The sequence below is a fragment of the Oratosquilla oratoria genome, chromosome 38, assembly GCF_046742065.1.
Source record: "Oratosquilla oratoria isolate Oo_2021 chromosome 38, ASM4674206v1, whole genome shotgun sequence".
Lineage (NCBI taxonomy): Eukaryota > Metazoa > Arthropoda > Malacostraca > Stomatopoda > Squillidae > Oratosquilla > Oratosquilla oratoria.
In genome coordinates this window covers 16,839,550-16,854,735 of record NC_134814.1, presented here as the reverse complement: position 1 = coordinate 16,854,735, position 15,186 = coordinate 16,839,550, and the positions used below count along the sequence as shown (strand labels likewise).

Here is a 15,186-nt window from a genome sequence, read left to right as displayed (position 1 = left end):
ACGACCGTCGGGTTGGGGGACGGGGTGGAGGACCACCTCCGTTCATCTTTACCTTATCCTCCTACCACGACGGACTCTTACGAGATCCGCCCCTTCTCATGGTATGACCTTACATACATCCCCCTTGTGTAGCGGCGAGGATTTTATTAAACAAAGATGGGGTCTCGCCTGTTGGAAATGCTCTTCAGCACGGGGTCCTCTCATCACCTGAATGACATCATTTGACGTCTCGATCTGGACTCCGCCCTACTAGGCTGCCCAGACACCCAGGAAATAACACCTCGCTATATCACAATGTGATCCTGTGACGTCAGTGATCCTTTGAAGTCACTATATGATTCTTGGATGTCACGATGTGTTTGTGACATCACGATGTGATCCCATGACGCTGTGATGTGATCCTGTGACGTCACGTGATGCTGTGACATCACAATATGACCCTGTGACGTCGTGATGTAACCCTGTGGCATCACGATGTGACCATGTGACATCACTAATTCTGTAACATTACTGTATGGTCCAGTGGAATTACAATGAAAACATATGACGTCACGATGGGGGTCCTGTGACGTCATTTTGTTGGTGTCGTCACGATATGATTACATGATGCCACGATGTTATAATAGTTCACGATGTGATCAGGTAACGTCAATATGCGATAAAGTGATGTCACGGTGTGATAAGATGACGTCATTATGTGATAAAATGACGTCACGATGTAGTCCTATGACGTCAGTTTGTGTCCCTGTGACGTCACGAGGCGATCCTATGACGCCATGATTAAATCCGGTGACGTCACAGTATAATCACATGATGTCACTAGGTATTAAACATATGGAAGTCAGCTTGTGGGTGATGAGACGTCACAAACTGCCATAGCACACTATTGGATGAGGACGCTCGCCACGGGCTTCGAGGACTTCCCGCGGGAAGACTTGGGGTGAGTTGGATACATACCGAGGGTCCAGGCCCGTCTTAGCGGGAGACGCTCAGGGAACGTCTTCACCCAGGACGAAGCCTCTTGACTAACGCCCACGGACGAGGTCGCTCGGAAACGACCTCGGCCTCGCATGTATGTTGTTATACGTTCTACAATCGATTTTGTGACTTCACTACACCCTCCGGGGATCGGAATCCACCTTGCCCTACTAATTTGATTCTCTTTACCATATCATTGTACCCCGAGGATCTTCACGAAACTAGTGAGAGTGGTAGGCGTACGCTGCACGGAAGCAAGCGTCTCCACACTCATGTACCTAGACGGCTAGTTGATGCATTTGCCCACCGGGGAGGATGCATCGGCCGACATCTCGGTGGCTCTGAGAATGTTGGAGGACGCGGAGTTCAGGGTGGACTGGGACGGGTCTGCCCTCGCTTCCACACAGAGACTTTATTGGCTCGGGATTGAGTGGGACACAGTCGGCGCTCTTCGGTTGCTCCACTGCGCCAAGAGAGCGTGCTTCTCTCACACGTTCTCCCGCCTTCGGTGTGTGTGTGTGGGGGGGTTGCCTCAAATTCGCGACCCCGGCCCTTCCACTGAGCCGCTTGGGGCGCCGACGGCTGGTACGGGAGGTCGACAGGAGCATACTGCTCCTCCCGCACGACCTGCCCGGGCCGGTACCCTCAGCACTCCACAGCTTGTTGCGTCCCTGGCTTCGGTCGGGGGCCCTACGCCGGTCGGTCCCATAGTCCCCGCCCCCCACCTTGAATGGCAGGAGCGGCGGACGCCTCGGACATGGGGTGGGGCTTCCAGTCCAGCTGGACACATCAAGCTTGTACGGGGATGGTCGGAAGATAGAAGGTTACTACACATCAACCTTTCGGGAGCTGATAGTGGTGAAAGAATGACTCGAGCGACACCCCGAATTCTCCTGCATGAGCGTCCGCTTGGACATAGACAATGTGACGGCAGTACAGTGCGTGCAGAGGCAAGGTACGCAAGGCCATATCACTCTCGGCGAAGTATGTTCCGGGCCGGGAGAACGACTGGGCGGACGCTCTATCCAGGTTTCAGGAGACCTCCGTGGTGTGGCAACTACGCCCACAAGTCTCCGAGTCGCTCTCCCTCCGCTACGGCACTCCAGAGGTGGACCTGTTTGCCTCCCCAAACACGACCCAGCTCCCCCTCTTCCTCACCTGCATCCAAAGGACACGCACAGGAGGCCCAGACTCCTTCACGGAGAACTAGAACAGCTGGAAGTACGTATTCATTTTCCTCCTGAAGGTGATGCAGACCATCAGGTCCTTCAAGGGTCAGGTCCTCCTGATAGCTCCCTACTGCCCAACCCAGCCATGGTTCGGGGAGCTAATGAGATGGGGCCCTTCTCCCCTTCTACTGGGGTCAGCCTGCCTAGCCAACAGCCTTACCGCGCCTCTCCAAGCGTCACTCCAACTTGATACTTGGAGTTTCTACGGGGAGCTCTCAGCCAACTCTTCTCTACAGAGGCAGCAGACAAGATGCTCAGAGCTCACCTTCCGTCCTCAGTGCGGCAGTGTGGGTCCTGCTGACGGAGATTCCGGAACTGCCTTCGGAGACACGCGATGGTGACCATCTCCGCCAGCACGGTTCTGGACTTCCTGACTTGGCTGGCTGACTCCACCAACAGGGCACCGGCGACTATCTTGCCTCACTATACAGCCCTCACTGATCCGCTACGCTTTGGCATGAACATCCGAGTGCCACAGAGGGCGCGAACCCTCCTAATGAAGGGGATCAGCGCCTCGAGAGAACCGAGACATCAACCGGTCCTGGCCTGTTCCTTGCATCGTCTTCTGCAGTACCTGGCGTTCGAAAGGGCCATTATGGAGGAAGAACACTTCCCTCAACGTGTCGTCTTTCTGCTCGCCTTGACTACGGACTACAGGGCTTCACAGCTGGCGGCAATCACCCGCCACCCGTCCTACTCCAAACTGGAGGACAGCTCGGCCCTAACCCTCTCTCCATCACCAACATTCCTGGCCAGGAACGGCCGAGCGGACATGATTGGCCCTCTCAGAATACAATCTTTCCTGGAGGGAGGACGCCCACAACCGCTGCGCCCGGTCCGTGCGTTCGAAGACTACGTGGAGCACACGGAAGAGATTTCTGAGGATCATCTCTTCTACAACTCGAAATTTAGGATTCCCCTAACCCCGAGGTCCCGGGCGCACCTGCTTTGCCGCATTTTGGAGAGAGCCGACCCGGGCCATGCCCCGCACGCCCACAGCATCAGGGACTTCGTGGCATCGCTGGCGTTTCTCCGCACCCACTCTGTGGAGCGGGTGCGGGACCTAGGGGCTGGACATCGACGACTTCCTTGGGGACACGGTGTCTCTACCACTCGGTCGCCCCTGTCCCATGTGTCGCCATGGAAACGGCTCCACCCCTCTCATCTCATAAAAAAAAGGGGGTGGAGGGGGCAAAGGGCGACCGAGGAGTGGGGAGGGGCCCAGGAACCGCTGAACAGGATACGATTTTCGTATAATTTGCGCATTGTGTGAACAGTGCAATGTTGTGCATGTCACATTCTTCGGTGTGGGTACTTGACGTTTCTTTTCTCCCCTCTACTGAGTTATAAAATGAATAAGTCTCCCATAGGAAAGACACACGTAATAACGGTTTGAATCAGGCTTCACCTCTCCTCCCACCTGTCCTCGTCTCATGCATAGCTTCACTGTGCAGGTTTCTTTCAGCCGATAATATTTCTCTGTCGCGGCTCGTGCCGCTTAAATTGTTTTTATCGGCTTAAGAAACCTGCACAGATTTAGGGTCCCTCCCTCCTCCCACAGGCGAAGCCTTCATTTTTCATTGAATTGACGACTCAGGCGAGCCGGCTGAGAAGGGAGGGGTAGGGAGGGGGAGGTGGGGTCGACAATGCGCATGCCTGCACAGAGCCGGGAATTTTAAATTTCTGATGATTCTGGCGGAAAATTCCAACCACACTCAACCTTCGGGAAGTGGCCATATGACCAGGAGTGTGGTATGGGATTATCGCTATAGCTTCGCTGTGCAGGTTTCTTAAGCCGATAAAAACAATTTAAGCGGCACGAGCCGCAACAAAGAAATATTATGGTTAACAATTTTCAAAGGAAATGATGAATTGTCCTTTGGAGAGCTGATTGTTATCGTCAGCGGATCCTTGTCAGGACCAAAATTAACGATCCCCCCCAACTTGCGAAGAAGAAGGGGGAAGATGGCACACGCCTTTATGTTCTCGTGTATTGATTCCTTCAGCCGTCTTCAAAGTTATAGACATGTCAGGAACGTTTCCATATTTTTTGACGAGCTTCAATGAGTAACTTTGCAGACTCTATTTCTTTTAACATACCCGGAAGACACGCATTGTTGACTACCGTATAATTGTAAATCTGAGACACTATTGTCTCATTTGCAGATACTTCTTTTTCTTCTCTTACTCGTCGTTTTGCTGTTTCTTCTTTTTCACTACTTCCATAGGTGTACAATTTTTGACTACGCAGTTTTACTTGCTAGTCTTTTCCATAATAGAAATACAAATCTTAAAATCCATCACTCGCTTTCCAAAATGGTTTTTTATCGTCTGCTGTTATTTTTTTGTCGTTCATCGACAAAAAAATGAGGTTTTAGGGAGCCAATTTTATGGTATATTTTTCCTTGGATCTTGTAGCAAATTAACTTTTCTGCCAAATTTTGAAGATTTCCTGAGGTTGTAAATGACGTAAAAGAGAATAGCGTGTTGAATCCAATCATGTGGTGCAAAAAAACGTTTCGAGAAAGGAAACGAACCTTCATTCAAAGCTTTAAAATCCCTTTCCTTAATTTCTGAGGGTAACCTCAAAGAAGTCTGCCCAGCGTTACATGTAGATTTCTTTTCTTTTTTCCATAACAGAGCTTGACAAATTTTGCATTTGAAGTCACCAATTGGACCGATGGAGTGTAAAGAAACCCCCTTCTTTGTCGTTTTCATGAAGAGCCCCAATATACTTGATATCAAGTCTTTGACGCGAATCCATAAAAAGCTGCTTCTTCTTGTGACGATCTGTACACTCTTCCCGTAATTCTCCCAGTAACTTGATGTCTTCCTCTGAAAGATTTTCTTCTCCGCTAGCAAATTTCTTTTTAAATTTTGATAATGCTTTGGCTTTTTCTATTTTTTCCTGACGCATAAGTTTGCGTTCGGCGCCTTAACTCTCTCCTCTTTTTCTTTGTTTTATTTCTCTTTTCTTTAAACGTTCTTCTATCTGCCTCTGTTTCTCTTCGACCTTTACATTTTCCTTTATTCGTTTAGCCTCCTGTAATCGCTTCACCTCATTTTCAATTTTCTGAAGCTTGTTATTTTTTTCACTCTTAGTGCTTCCTCTCTCACCTTTTTAATGGCGTACTTATTGTTACGTCTTTTTCGCTGATGATCATGAAAAGCCCTCTGAAAGTAATACATTTGATCATATCTATGGTCAGATTTTCCACCGTTTTTCGTGAAATTTTTATAACCGGCGAAATAGTGCTTTTTAAACCATTCTAAAGTTTCTTCTGACACTTCTCCGTCAAATAATTTCAACTGATCAAATTTTTCATCGTTATACACGAAATCTTTATCTTCTCTCAAAAAAGCCCTAAACGTTAACACTTTATGATAAAATTGTTTAATCGATTCAAGCACCGATAAATTGTTTGTTTTTTTGTATAGATTTGGAAATTTTAAAGCGTGTTCGGCTCGTAATTTATACTCCAATTTCTTGTTTTTACTCAAAAGACTCTTGGACATTTTCTTTTTGTCTGTCACCCATTTCCAAAAATGACGATGTCGCTTTGTCTTCAGAGATGAAACCTCAGGCATTTTACACGTGAAGGTCTAACCACGGGTATGTGAGGTGACCCACATAAAGTTTTAAACGCCTCACGACACTTTTTGAAATTTCTGACCAACTTTAAATTTATTTGTAATTAGATTTAAATTATTGTAATAGGCCGTTTGCCTGCCTCTACATTAGTTACCTTGAACTTTGTGTCCTGCAGATGTTATCTCTATACATGATCTTGGGAGGTCCCCTTCATGATCACAATCATGACGATAAGCGACAGACGTGAAACTTACCGCCATCAGTGCTATCTACTGTACGTCACGATTTCATCCGGTTGTCTGGCAACACATCTTTCATTTTTCTGTTTTGTTTTATATGCTACCATCCTGGACAATTTTGTATGAAATGTAATTCAACCAGTTTATAATTCTTCATTTTATCATGCGAAAATTACAGAGAATATTCATACTGCTTGCGATTATAATATGTGCTTTTCATCGCCAATGTAGGGAATAATCTCGCACACAAAATATTTTGTAAATTACAGAGGGCATACACAAATTCTGCTACACAAATCAATGTAGGATTCGTATGTACAATATTCTGTCAGAATTTATATGGTTACATTCAACAAGTGTCACAAGAAAAAATGTAGTAGAGAAAAATACTAGGTAATGATTCAGCCAATTTGTAGGACATAAGTTTGTTTTGTTACTTCAAACCTGTGTAAATACTGAGGAATGAGGAAGGAATAATTGGCTAGAAAATTCTCCCGCCCATACAATCGGAAGGGGTGCCGTAAACTTATATATAAATCAACGTTCCTTCCTATTGGGTATGTCTGCTCATTACTATTTTAAACATATCTATTTATCCATAAGGAAATGACACCCCGTTAAGTAAAGGTCTTGTCAAAGTATGGTGTTTATAATTTAAATGAATGGATTCTGCTGACGCAATCATTGATTGTTGGTTGATAGGTCATTGCATAATTTAGTTTTCAAGGTACTGCTAGCTATGTTATCATAGTCATAATCTTCGGATTATGTAAGGTGTATCTGACAGTAAAATGGAACGGGCAAAATATAAGTAATGTAGTATTACAAGTATACTGATTTTAGAGAAGTTTTCTGACAGCTTTCAGAACAGTCGGAAGAGGATCAGAATCCGGTCAAATCATCTTATTTAAGTAATTAGTTGGAGAACTAACTTATTCTTTTGTATACTAAAACATTTATCTTCGAAAATAAAGCAAGATGGGTTATTACAAGGCTGAATCAAATTTGTTGTTACCCCCCCATATATGTATACATTTACATTATATGCAGTGTATTTCATATTTTGGATTTCACACCAGCTGAGAGAATTTTTTGGGGTCCTAGGGTATGAATAAATAATGTTAATTTTTACTGAAGAAACCTTGAATTTTGTGGGTGAAAACAGATTTACCTTAGGTTGATATCTTGCTTTGTGGATAAAACCAGATGTATATAGGATAATAGTGGGCTATCATGTGATTAAATGAGCTAAAGTATTTTTATGCAGGAATAATTTTGCTGCCACTCTCTTCCACCCTGAATCTCATGTTGTAGGAAAAATATTTGTGTTACGCAGCCTAACCCAGTTTACCTAAAACCCCTTACTAAGGTCTTTCCTAGACCTTTGGCTAACCTACCTCATGAGTTAGGGACCAAATGTCAGATGACAGAGCTTTAAATATTCATGGTGCTTGCAAAGAAAAAGAAAAATTTTAATGCATAATCTTGAACAATTTATTCAGTATAACTATAAGTGCCCATCAAATTGCATGTTATGAATGACCTTGCACAATAGGAACATGTGTATATTCATAGAACAGAGTAAGTGGTCATAAATCTTGATTATATAGACAGCAGATATCCCATAACTTCAGCAGGCACTCTTGAATTCCAAGACATTCTCTCTCTCTTTTTTTTTTTAATTGAACAAATGATAATAATGTCAGTGCACTTTATTGGAGTACCTAAGAATACTGAAAAGATTGAATGCCTAGTTTTTATCTTTGGGAGCTTTATACTGTATTGATAATGTGTCAAACCAAGTGATTCTAAATAGTTTTGAATTTGGCCATGATATCTCTAGGTCTAACTCCAAATTAGTTTTATTTTCCCCTCAGTGATATTGTTTCATTCATTTATTAGTATATGCATTTTTGAGGTGATGGCTTTCAGTATACATGAGAGAAACCATTGAGGCATAACTGAGAATGTCTGGTGTAATGTATACCAATCTAACCAGGACCTTATTCATGGTCTTGCTGTGAGACCTGTTACCTAACCTAGCTGCCAAACCCCATTACCTAACTGATCCCACATTATCTACTCAGGATTTACTCTGGAAGCTAAGTATTTCAGAACTTGTTTACTTGAATGATTACATAAAATTGGAGACCTCCTTTCTGTGTGGAACAGAAAATTGGCAATAGAATTGTGCATAAAATTGCAAAATGAGTATGTTGCTATACCTTTTGCAGTAGATCATGATGTCTCTAGGCCAATGGTTCCCAACCGGTGTGCCGCGGCACCAAAGAGTGCCGTGAGATGAACTAAGGGTGCTGCCAAAATTCAGGGCAAAAATAATTTTGATTAGTGACTCTCCCTGTCATCTATTTTTCTTCATTAAAGCAGCCCCAGTGTAAAGATGAGTATTTTCATATTATCCAGGGACAGAATTTTGTTACATTAATGTTGAATCAACAAAATACTGACAAACTAGAATTTAGATTTTCTAATAAGGGTGCCGAAGACTTCTGAAAGGCTTGGCAAGGGTGCCTAAAGCCAGAAAAGATTGGGAACCACAGCTCTAGGCATTACTCCTTTGGATTTTATCATTCCTCCCAGTGCTGAAGCTGGGTAAAATTGTTTAGCAGTTACCCGAACAAAGTACCCAGAGGCACTGATTTCAATCCAGTGAGTAATAGTCTCAAGATAGTTTATATATATATATATATATATATATATATATATATATAATCATAATGTCCTCACCTATTGACTTTCCCTGTGGCTGCTATTAGGATACTGTTTTCATCTCTATATTACTTTGTCAGTAGCAAACTTTTATAGCTTGTCATGAATAGCTCTTTCTGTAAGTTTTTTTTTCTTTCTTTTTTCTTCCTGCCACTAGGTTATTCTAATAACTCGCTACTTTTCTTTATATTCATCTCCATGCTGCCTTATCAATACTAGAAGTTATAGCCCCTCTTAATTCCTTTAGTTAAATTAATTTCTGTGGCACTTTAGTGACAGAAATTGCCTACCTTGATTAACCCCTTCCGTACAATGACACCTACGTAGGTGTCATGAGGGGCGAGTGGGTATGTGAGGATGCCGGCATTAGCATCTTGATTATAGTTATTTTGTAGTTATAGCTGAGTGACCCCCATATTCTGTGAACTGGCTTAATCTTATTTTCTGTGGTTATTAATATTCAGAGTGAAAGAGAATGATTAATACAGCTGTAACTTTATATTATGTAATGCGAGTATTGTGATGCATCATTGTACATCAGGCTGCTGATGCTGCCTACAAGAATTTGACTCGTATTGAAGAGGTTAAGCCTTCCTGTAGTGGGTGATACCTTTCTTTTCCCTCTGCCTGCTGCCAGGTCATTTCTTTCACCTTAGGAAGTGAAAGGTGGTATAGTGTATTTGATCAACTCCTTCCTTACTAGGTAGCTAAGGGGATGTAGCAAATGTCAGTTACCTTTTCCATATTGGAAGACACCTCCATATATTATGGGTTTGTTTACTTGTTTCATTCATTCACAAGAGAAGTTCTTGTCATTAAGTTTTCTTGGTTTGTTTTTCAGAGATGCCTGAAGTAGACGTAAAAGCTCAGAAGACAGAGAGTGGGAGTGGTGGGGAGATGGATACTCGACAAGCATTGGCAACACTCATGATCATATTCCTTGTATCTATTTCTGCCATGGTATTTGTGTATACCAGTTTTCCACACATGGAGCCGTAAGTCACGCCACTTTTGCAGTACCAAAACTGTTTGAAATGATAGGTGTTGTAAGTTGTAAGGATGGATAGAGTGAGAAATGTGGAATGAAGAAAACTAACAAAAAGAGCATAGAAAGCAAAAGTGGATGGTGTGAACATGGGAGCAAGACGAGAATAAGGTTGGTGGATGGAGTGAAAGGTGTCTTGGATGCACAGGTAATGTCTAGCAAGCAGGGAAGAGAGAATGCAAAAGATAAAGAATGGAGGGAATTTGTGAATGGATAAAAAGTATACTTACCTGAAGGGATGTTCTTATGTTTGGGAATTATTTTGAGTGGATAAGGAGGGGACTATTTTATAAGTGGCAGGAGAATACCAGCTCCAGGTGTTGGGCCCTGTTGTGGAAGTGCTATGCCTCACTACATTTCCCTTGATACAGTGTGGCAGGAGATAGGGGTGACTTTGTCTATGGGGGTGTTGAAAAGGGAAGGGCATTAATTGTGTATGAAATGAGTGTGTGGGTTGATTCAGCCCTGTTCCTAATAAGGAGGAATGAATTGTTGTTATATTACCTTATTTTAGGACCAAACTTCTACTTCTAATGCTCAATATTAGTTTTTCATATATATAACATAAGCTGGGTTTGGAACTGCTGATATTGGTACAACTGGTTGTCTGCAGCCATGATAAAGAGTTAGCAAACAATCTATTAGTATAAGTAATTGAGGTATTGGATTATTTGCAGGGAGGAATATCAACACATCAAACTTCCATCAGAAATAGAAGATGCCAAGAATCTTGGGCGTGTATTATCAAGATATAAAGACAAATATTACCTGGAGGTCTTGTCAGGAGTGTTTGTTACTTATATTTTGTATCCTTTTATTTCTATTGCTCCTCAATGAGTGACATTAAGAAAAGTATTAAATTGAGGTTCAGTGGACACTGAAATTAATAAATTCATGTAACTGATTATTCAAATTTTTATGGAGAATATTTTAGTTTTGTTACATATACAAGATAGTGCAAGAAGGAGGGTTTAAAGTTTTTATAAGTGTTTTGGGGATTGGAAAATGTGAAACATATGGGTGGAATGATGTTCTGTTTTGTGGAGGTATTTTTATTTCAAAGACTTCATGTTTTCCTTAACATGCTACAGCTTACAAACATTTGCTATTCCAGGCTCTATCTTCCTATCTATTTTATCAGGTGAGTCTTGTATTAATATTATTATTATTATTATTTTTTTTTTTTTGTCTTCTCATATGAAACTAGATTTTTTCACCCTATAACCTTTGCAGTTGCCCAAACAAAGGATATCTAGATAAACAACATTGAATGGGAGACATATATACATACATATACCAAAGGCCTTTTTCCCCTTGCAAGGGAGGTGGCAAAAAAAAAAAAAGGTGTGTGTGTGTGTGTGTATATAAAATCCACTTTCACCCAATCCATCCCCACATATTTCACTCCCATTCATCCCCCTCCATCTTATCTTTGCTCCTGGATGATGGGTCATCCCTGCATATTGCCCAAGCCCTGTGTCAGAAGCAGTGCAGCAAGACACAGCAAGGCCGTTTCATTTAATCGGCAACACCCCCTCTCCATCCCCTTATACAGAAAAAGAGAAGATGCACAGCACATCTACAGCAAGGCCACTTCATTTAATTGGTGATCCCCCCCTCTCCATCCCCTCATGCAGAAAAAGAGAAGATGGAGAGAAATCCCTTCAGGCTGCGTTTATTTATTATTCACACATACTCCCTCACCTCCCTATCCCCCACCCCCTCCTTTCCATGCATCACAGCACAATCCATACACAACCATTCTCCATTCACCCCTATTTTCTGTCTTCTCCCATCCTTCCCCAACAGATATTTCCCCGTTTCCAAATTCCAGTTTAAGATATATTTACAACTACAGTATAGTCATTTCCCTAGAGAATATTGACTGCAGGGACCAATTATGGGTACAGTACTTGTTGTTGTCATTCCCTAGACTGCCTGGCCAAGCAGTCCCATCTTCCTGAGGAATGCCATGGCTGGAATGAGGTTTACCCACAAATATTGTATAGAGTGTATATTGTGTTGCTGGCATGCATGAATGGGTACAATGCAGCCTTTCATAATGTGTTGTATAGTATGGGGTGAAATGTTACATCCTGGACAGTTGCCTGCAATACTGTCATCCAACCTCTTCTGTATGATGGATACATCACAGTGTGGCCAGGTGGACTATGTCCTTCTGGGGGAGAGGATTCAGAGGGATGGATATCAGAGGGTCTGGCATGTAGCATTATATTGTCTTTTAATTTGTTGATGGAGCAGTGAGTGATATGATTATGGATATGCTTCTGGAGGTTGGTGTCTGGTAGTTGTGGAGGTAGAGATTATTTGTGTGTGATGTAAGTATTTGGGTGTCATTTTGATGTTTCTTGGCATGTGTGGGTTTTCTGGTATGTAGTGTATGGGTGTGCTGTGTTGTGGAGGCTGCAGCAACTGTTTGTGTGCCTCTGATATCAAGGTGATCCTTGACTTTGAGGACTTTCATTTCATTGTGTAAATGGTCTGTAAGTGATGTATTTCTGCAACCTGTAATTGTCCTTAGGGCTTTGTTTTTTATGGTCTGAATGGTGTAGTGGTGTGTCTTAGTGAGATAGAGGACCACATTGGCCTCACATAAATCATCACTGAGTGTGTGCATTGTATACTGTCTATTAGTTTCTTTATTTTGTCCAAATGTTGTTCCTGCAATTGATTTAAGGACATTAGGTGTGCATTTAGTCCTTATGTTTATGATGTGTTGTTTGAATGACATGGATGTATCATATGTTACACCAAGAATCTTGGGTGTATGTGTGTATGGTATGAGTGTTGTTGATATAGAGGCATGATATATATTTGTGTTCTGCTGTCCAATTGGTAAAAAGTGTGGCTGTAGATCTGGTTGGGGTTATTTTGAGTCTATAGTGAACCAGGGAATGGATACTTACTTGTGGTGGTCCTACAAGATGGATAGTGGAGGTGCCTATTTTTAAAACCAGGCAACATAATAGAGCAGAACAAAAGGGCTGAAGACCCACTCTTTTCATAGCTTTCATATGCTTTGACATGCCCATCTTCTTCATAGGCTATTTTACATGTATGTACTATGCAATGATGCTCTTCATGACATGATGTGGTCAGCCAACCACAAGCTAACAGTACAAAGTAATCAAGTGCATTTTCACCATGTTAAAAAAAGATTATATGACTTTTGATATATTCTTGGCTTATCACAGGGTAGACAGGAAGGCACTGTGGGAGGTATTGCAGATATATGGGATAGGAGGAAAGCTGTTAAGAGCAGTCAAGAATTTTTATGAGAATAGTAGAGCTTGTGTTAGGATTAGAAATGGAGAGAGTGAATGGTTTGAGGTAAAGGTTGGATTTCGTCAGGGATGTGTTATGTCGCCCTGGCTGTTCAATCTATACATGGATGGGGTGGTGCGAGAGGTGAATGCAAGGGTAGTGGGTCAGGGATTGGGGTTGGTTAAAGAAAATGGAGAAAAGTGGGAAATAAGCCAGCTGTTGTTTGCTGACGATACTACACTAGTAGCAGGATCATAGGAGGGATTTAGGAAGTTAGTGACAGAGTTTAGGAAGGTGTGTGAAAGAAGGAAGTTGAAGATAAATGTGGGTAAAAGTAAGGTGATGAAATGTACAAGGGGAGAGAGTGGCAGCAGGGTGGAAGTGAGTATTAAGGGAGAGAGACTGGAGAAAGTGGATAATTTTAGGTACTTGGGTGTGAATGTGGCAGGAAAGGGAGGAGTTGGGGGTGTAGGTAGAATGTAGATTGAGTGAAGCAAGTGAATTCTTTGGGGGATTAGATAGTGTAATGAGAAATAGACATTTGGGAATGGATGCTAAGAGGAGATTGTATGAAGGAGTGATTGTGCCGACAGCACTGTATGGGGCAGAAACATGGAACATAAGAGAAGAAGAGAGAAGGAGTTTGAATGTGTTTGAGATGAAATGCCTGAGAAGTATGATAGGGGTTACTAGGCTGGATAGAGTGAGAAATGAGGAGGTGAGGAGGAGAACAGAGTTGGAATGGGAGTTGGGAGATTGGGTTGATGAAAGAGTATTGGGATGGTTTGGACACATGGAAAGAATAAGTGAAGAAAGATTAGTAAAATAGGTGTGGAAGGCAGAGGTGGAAGGAGTGAACATGAGGGGCATCCTAGGATGAGATGGATGGATGGGGTAAAAGGGGCATTGGGAAAGAGAGGAATGTCTGTTGAGGAAGGACGGGAGAGGACAGAAGATAGGGGTGAATGGAGAAGGGTTGTGTATGGATGATGCTGCAATGCATGTGGGGGAGTGGGTGGAGGATGGGGGGTGAGGGAGTATGTATGAGAAATAAATTGACGCTGCCCGAAGGGATTTCTCCCCGTCTTCTCATTTTTTGCATGAGGGGACGGAGAGGGGGAATTGCCAACTTAATGAAGCAGCCTTGCTGTGGATGTGCTGTGTCTTGCAACACTGCTTCTGACCCAGGGCAGTGGACAAGATGCATGGGTGACCCGTCATCCAGGAGGTGCCAAGATAAGAGAAAGGGAAGAGGGTGGAGGGGATGGAATGGATGGGAGTGGTTTCTATGCCTTTTTCTTTTGGCTACCTCCCATGTAAGGGGAAAAAAAAAGCCTTTGGTATATGTATGTAAGTTGATGTCAATCTAAACAGTTTATTTAGGGAGGACATTCTTCTTGTGGCTACGAACAGTGAATTTTGGAGGATTTGATCAAGTTTTTGGTCATTGTGACTTAAATTTGTCATGATCTAACCTGTTCAGACAGGAGAATTCCTTGTATTTTTCCAATATTTGACAAACTAATTTGTTCAGCTGTTGAGGCACTCTGCCTATATGAATATTAAAATTCCTGTTTTCTCTGTAAGTGGCTGTTGATGCATCAAGCATTAAATCTATTAATTTTTCCCAACAAAATAAAGCACTCATCCTGAAATGTCTGGCCCAATTGCTTTTATGTAGCTTATAATTTTTTTAGTGTGTTGATCATAAATACTGTAACACTTGTCAGTCCTTGTGCATCTGTCTCATCCTCCATTTCTTGACCAGATTCATATATGACTATCAGTTCTTAATCTGAATTTTGAAATGTTTTTGAATGGTAACCAAATATTGCTTGCTCAACTCAGGTTGTGATTGTTGAAATATGTCCTGTAGAGGTTTCTTGTGGCTTAGTAAAATCTCTGACACTAGCCAGAATAAAATGCTTAAATAAAACAGCACTTTGCAATGAGTCAGTTGAGATAGTCTTTAACTCAGAGGAATGGAAGTCTTGCACAGCTTAACAGAACTGTTGCTATCCATTATAAAAAATTCAAAGTTGGCAATAGTTCTTGGCATGTTAACAATTTGGTTATGAGTAGACTGCT

At 42.4% G+C, this 15,186-nt stretch overlaps 1 protein-coding gene across 7 annotated transcripts in view; it reads left to right on the top strand.

Annotated features, from left to right (window-relative positions):
* Positions 1 to 15,186, top strand: part of stas (Transmembrane protein stas) — a 50,749-nt gene that overhangs the window by 14,690 nt on the left and 20,873 nt on the right. For 2 of the 7 annotated variants that reach the window (XM_076176064.1, XM_076176070.1), the window contains 3 exons: positions 9,610 to 9,763; positions 10,491 to 10,619; positions 10,905 to 10,954. In XM_076176064.1, coding sequence (XP_076032179.1) covers positions 9,610 to 9,763; positions 10,491 to 10,619; positions 10,905 to 10,954 — 333 coding nt within the window. The other 5 variants (XM_076176071.1, XM_076176066.1, XM_076176068.1 and 2 more) reach the window with 5 other exon arrangements.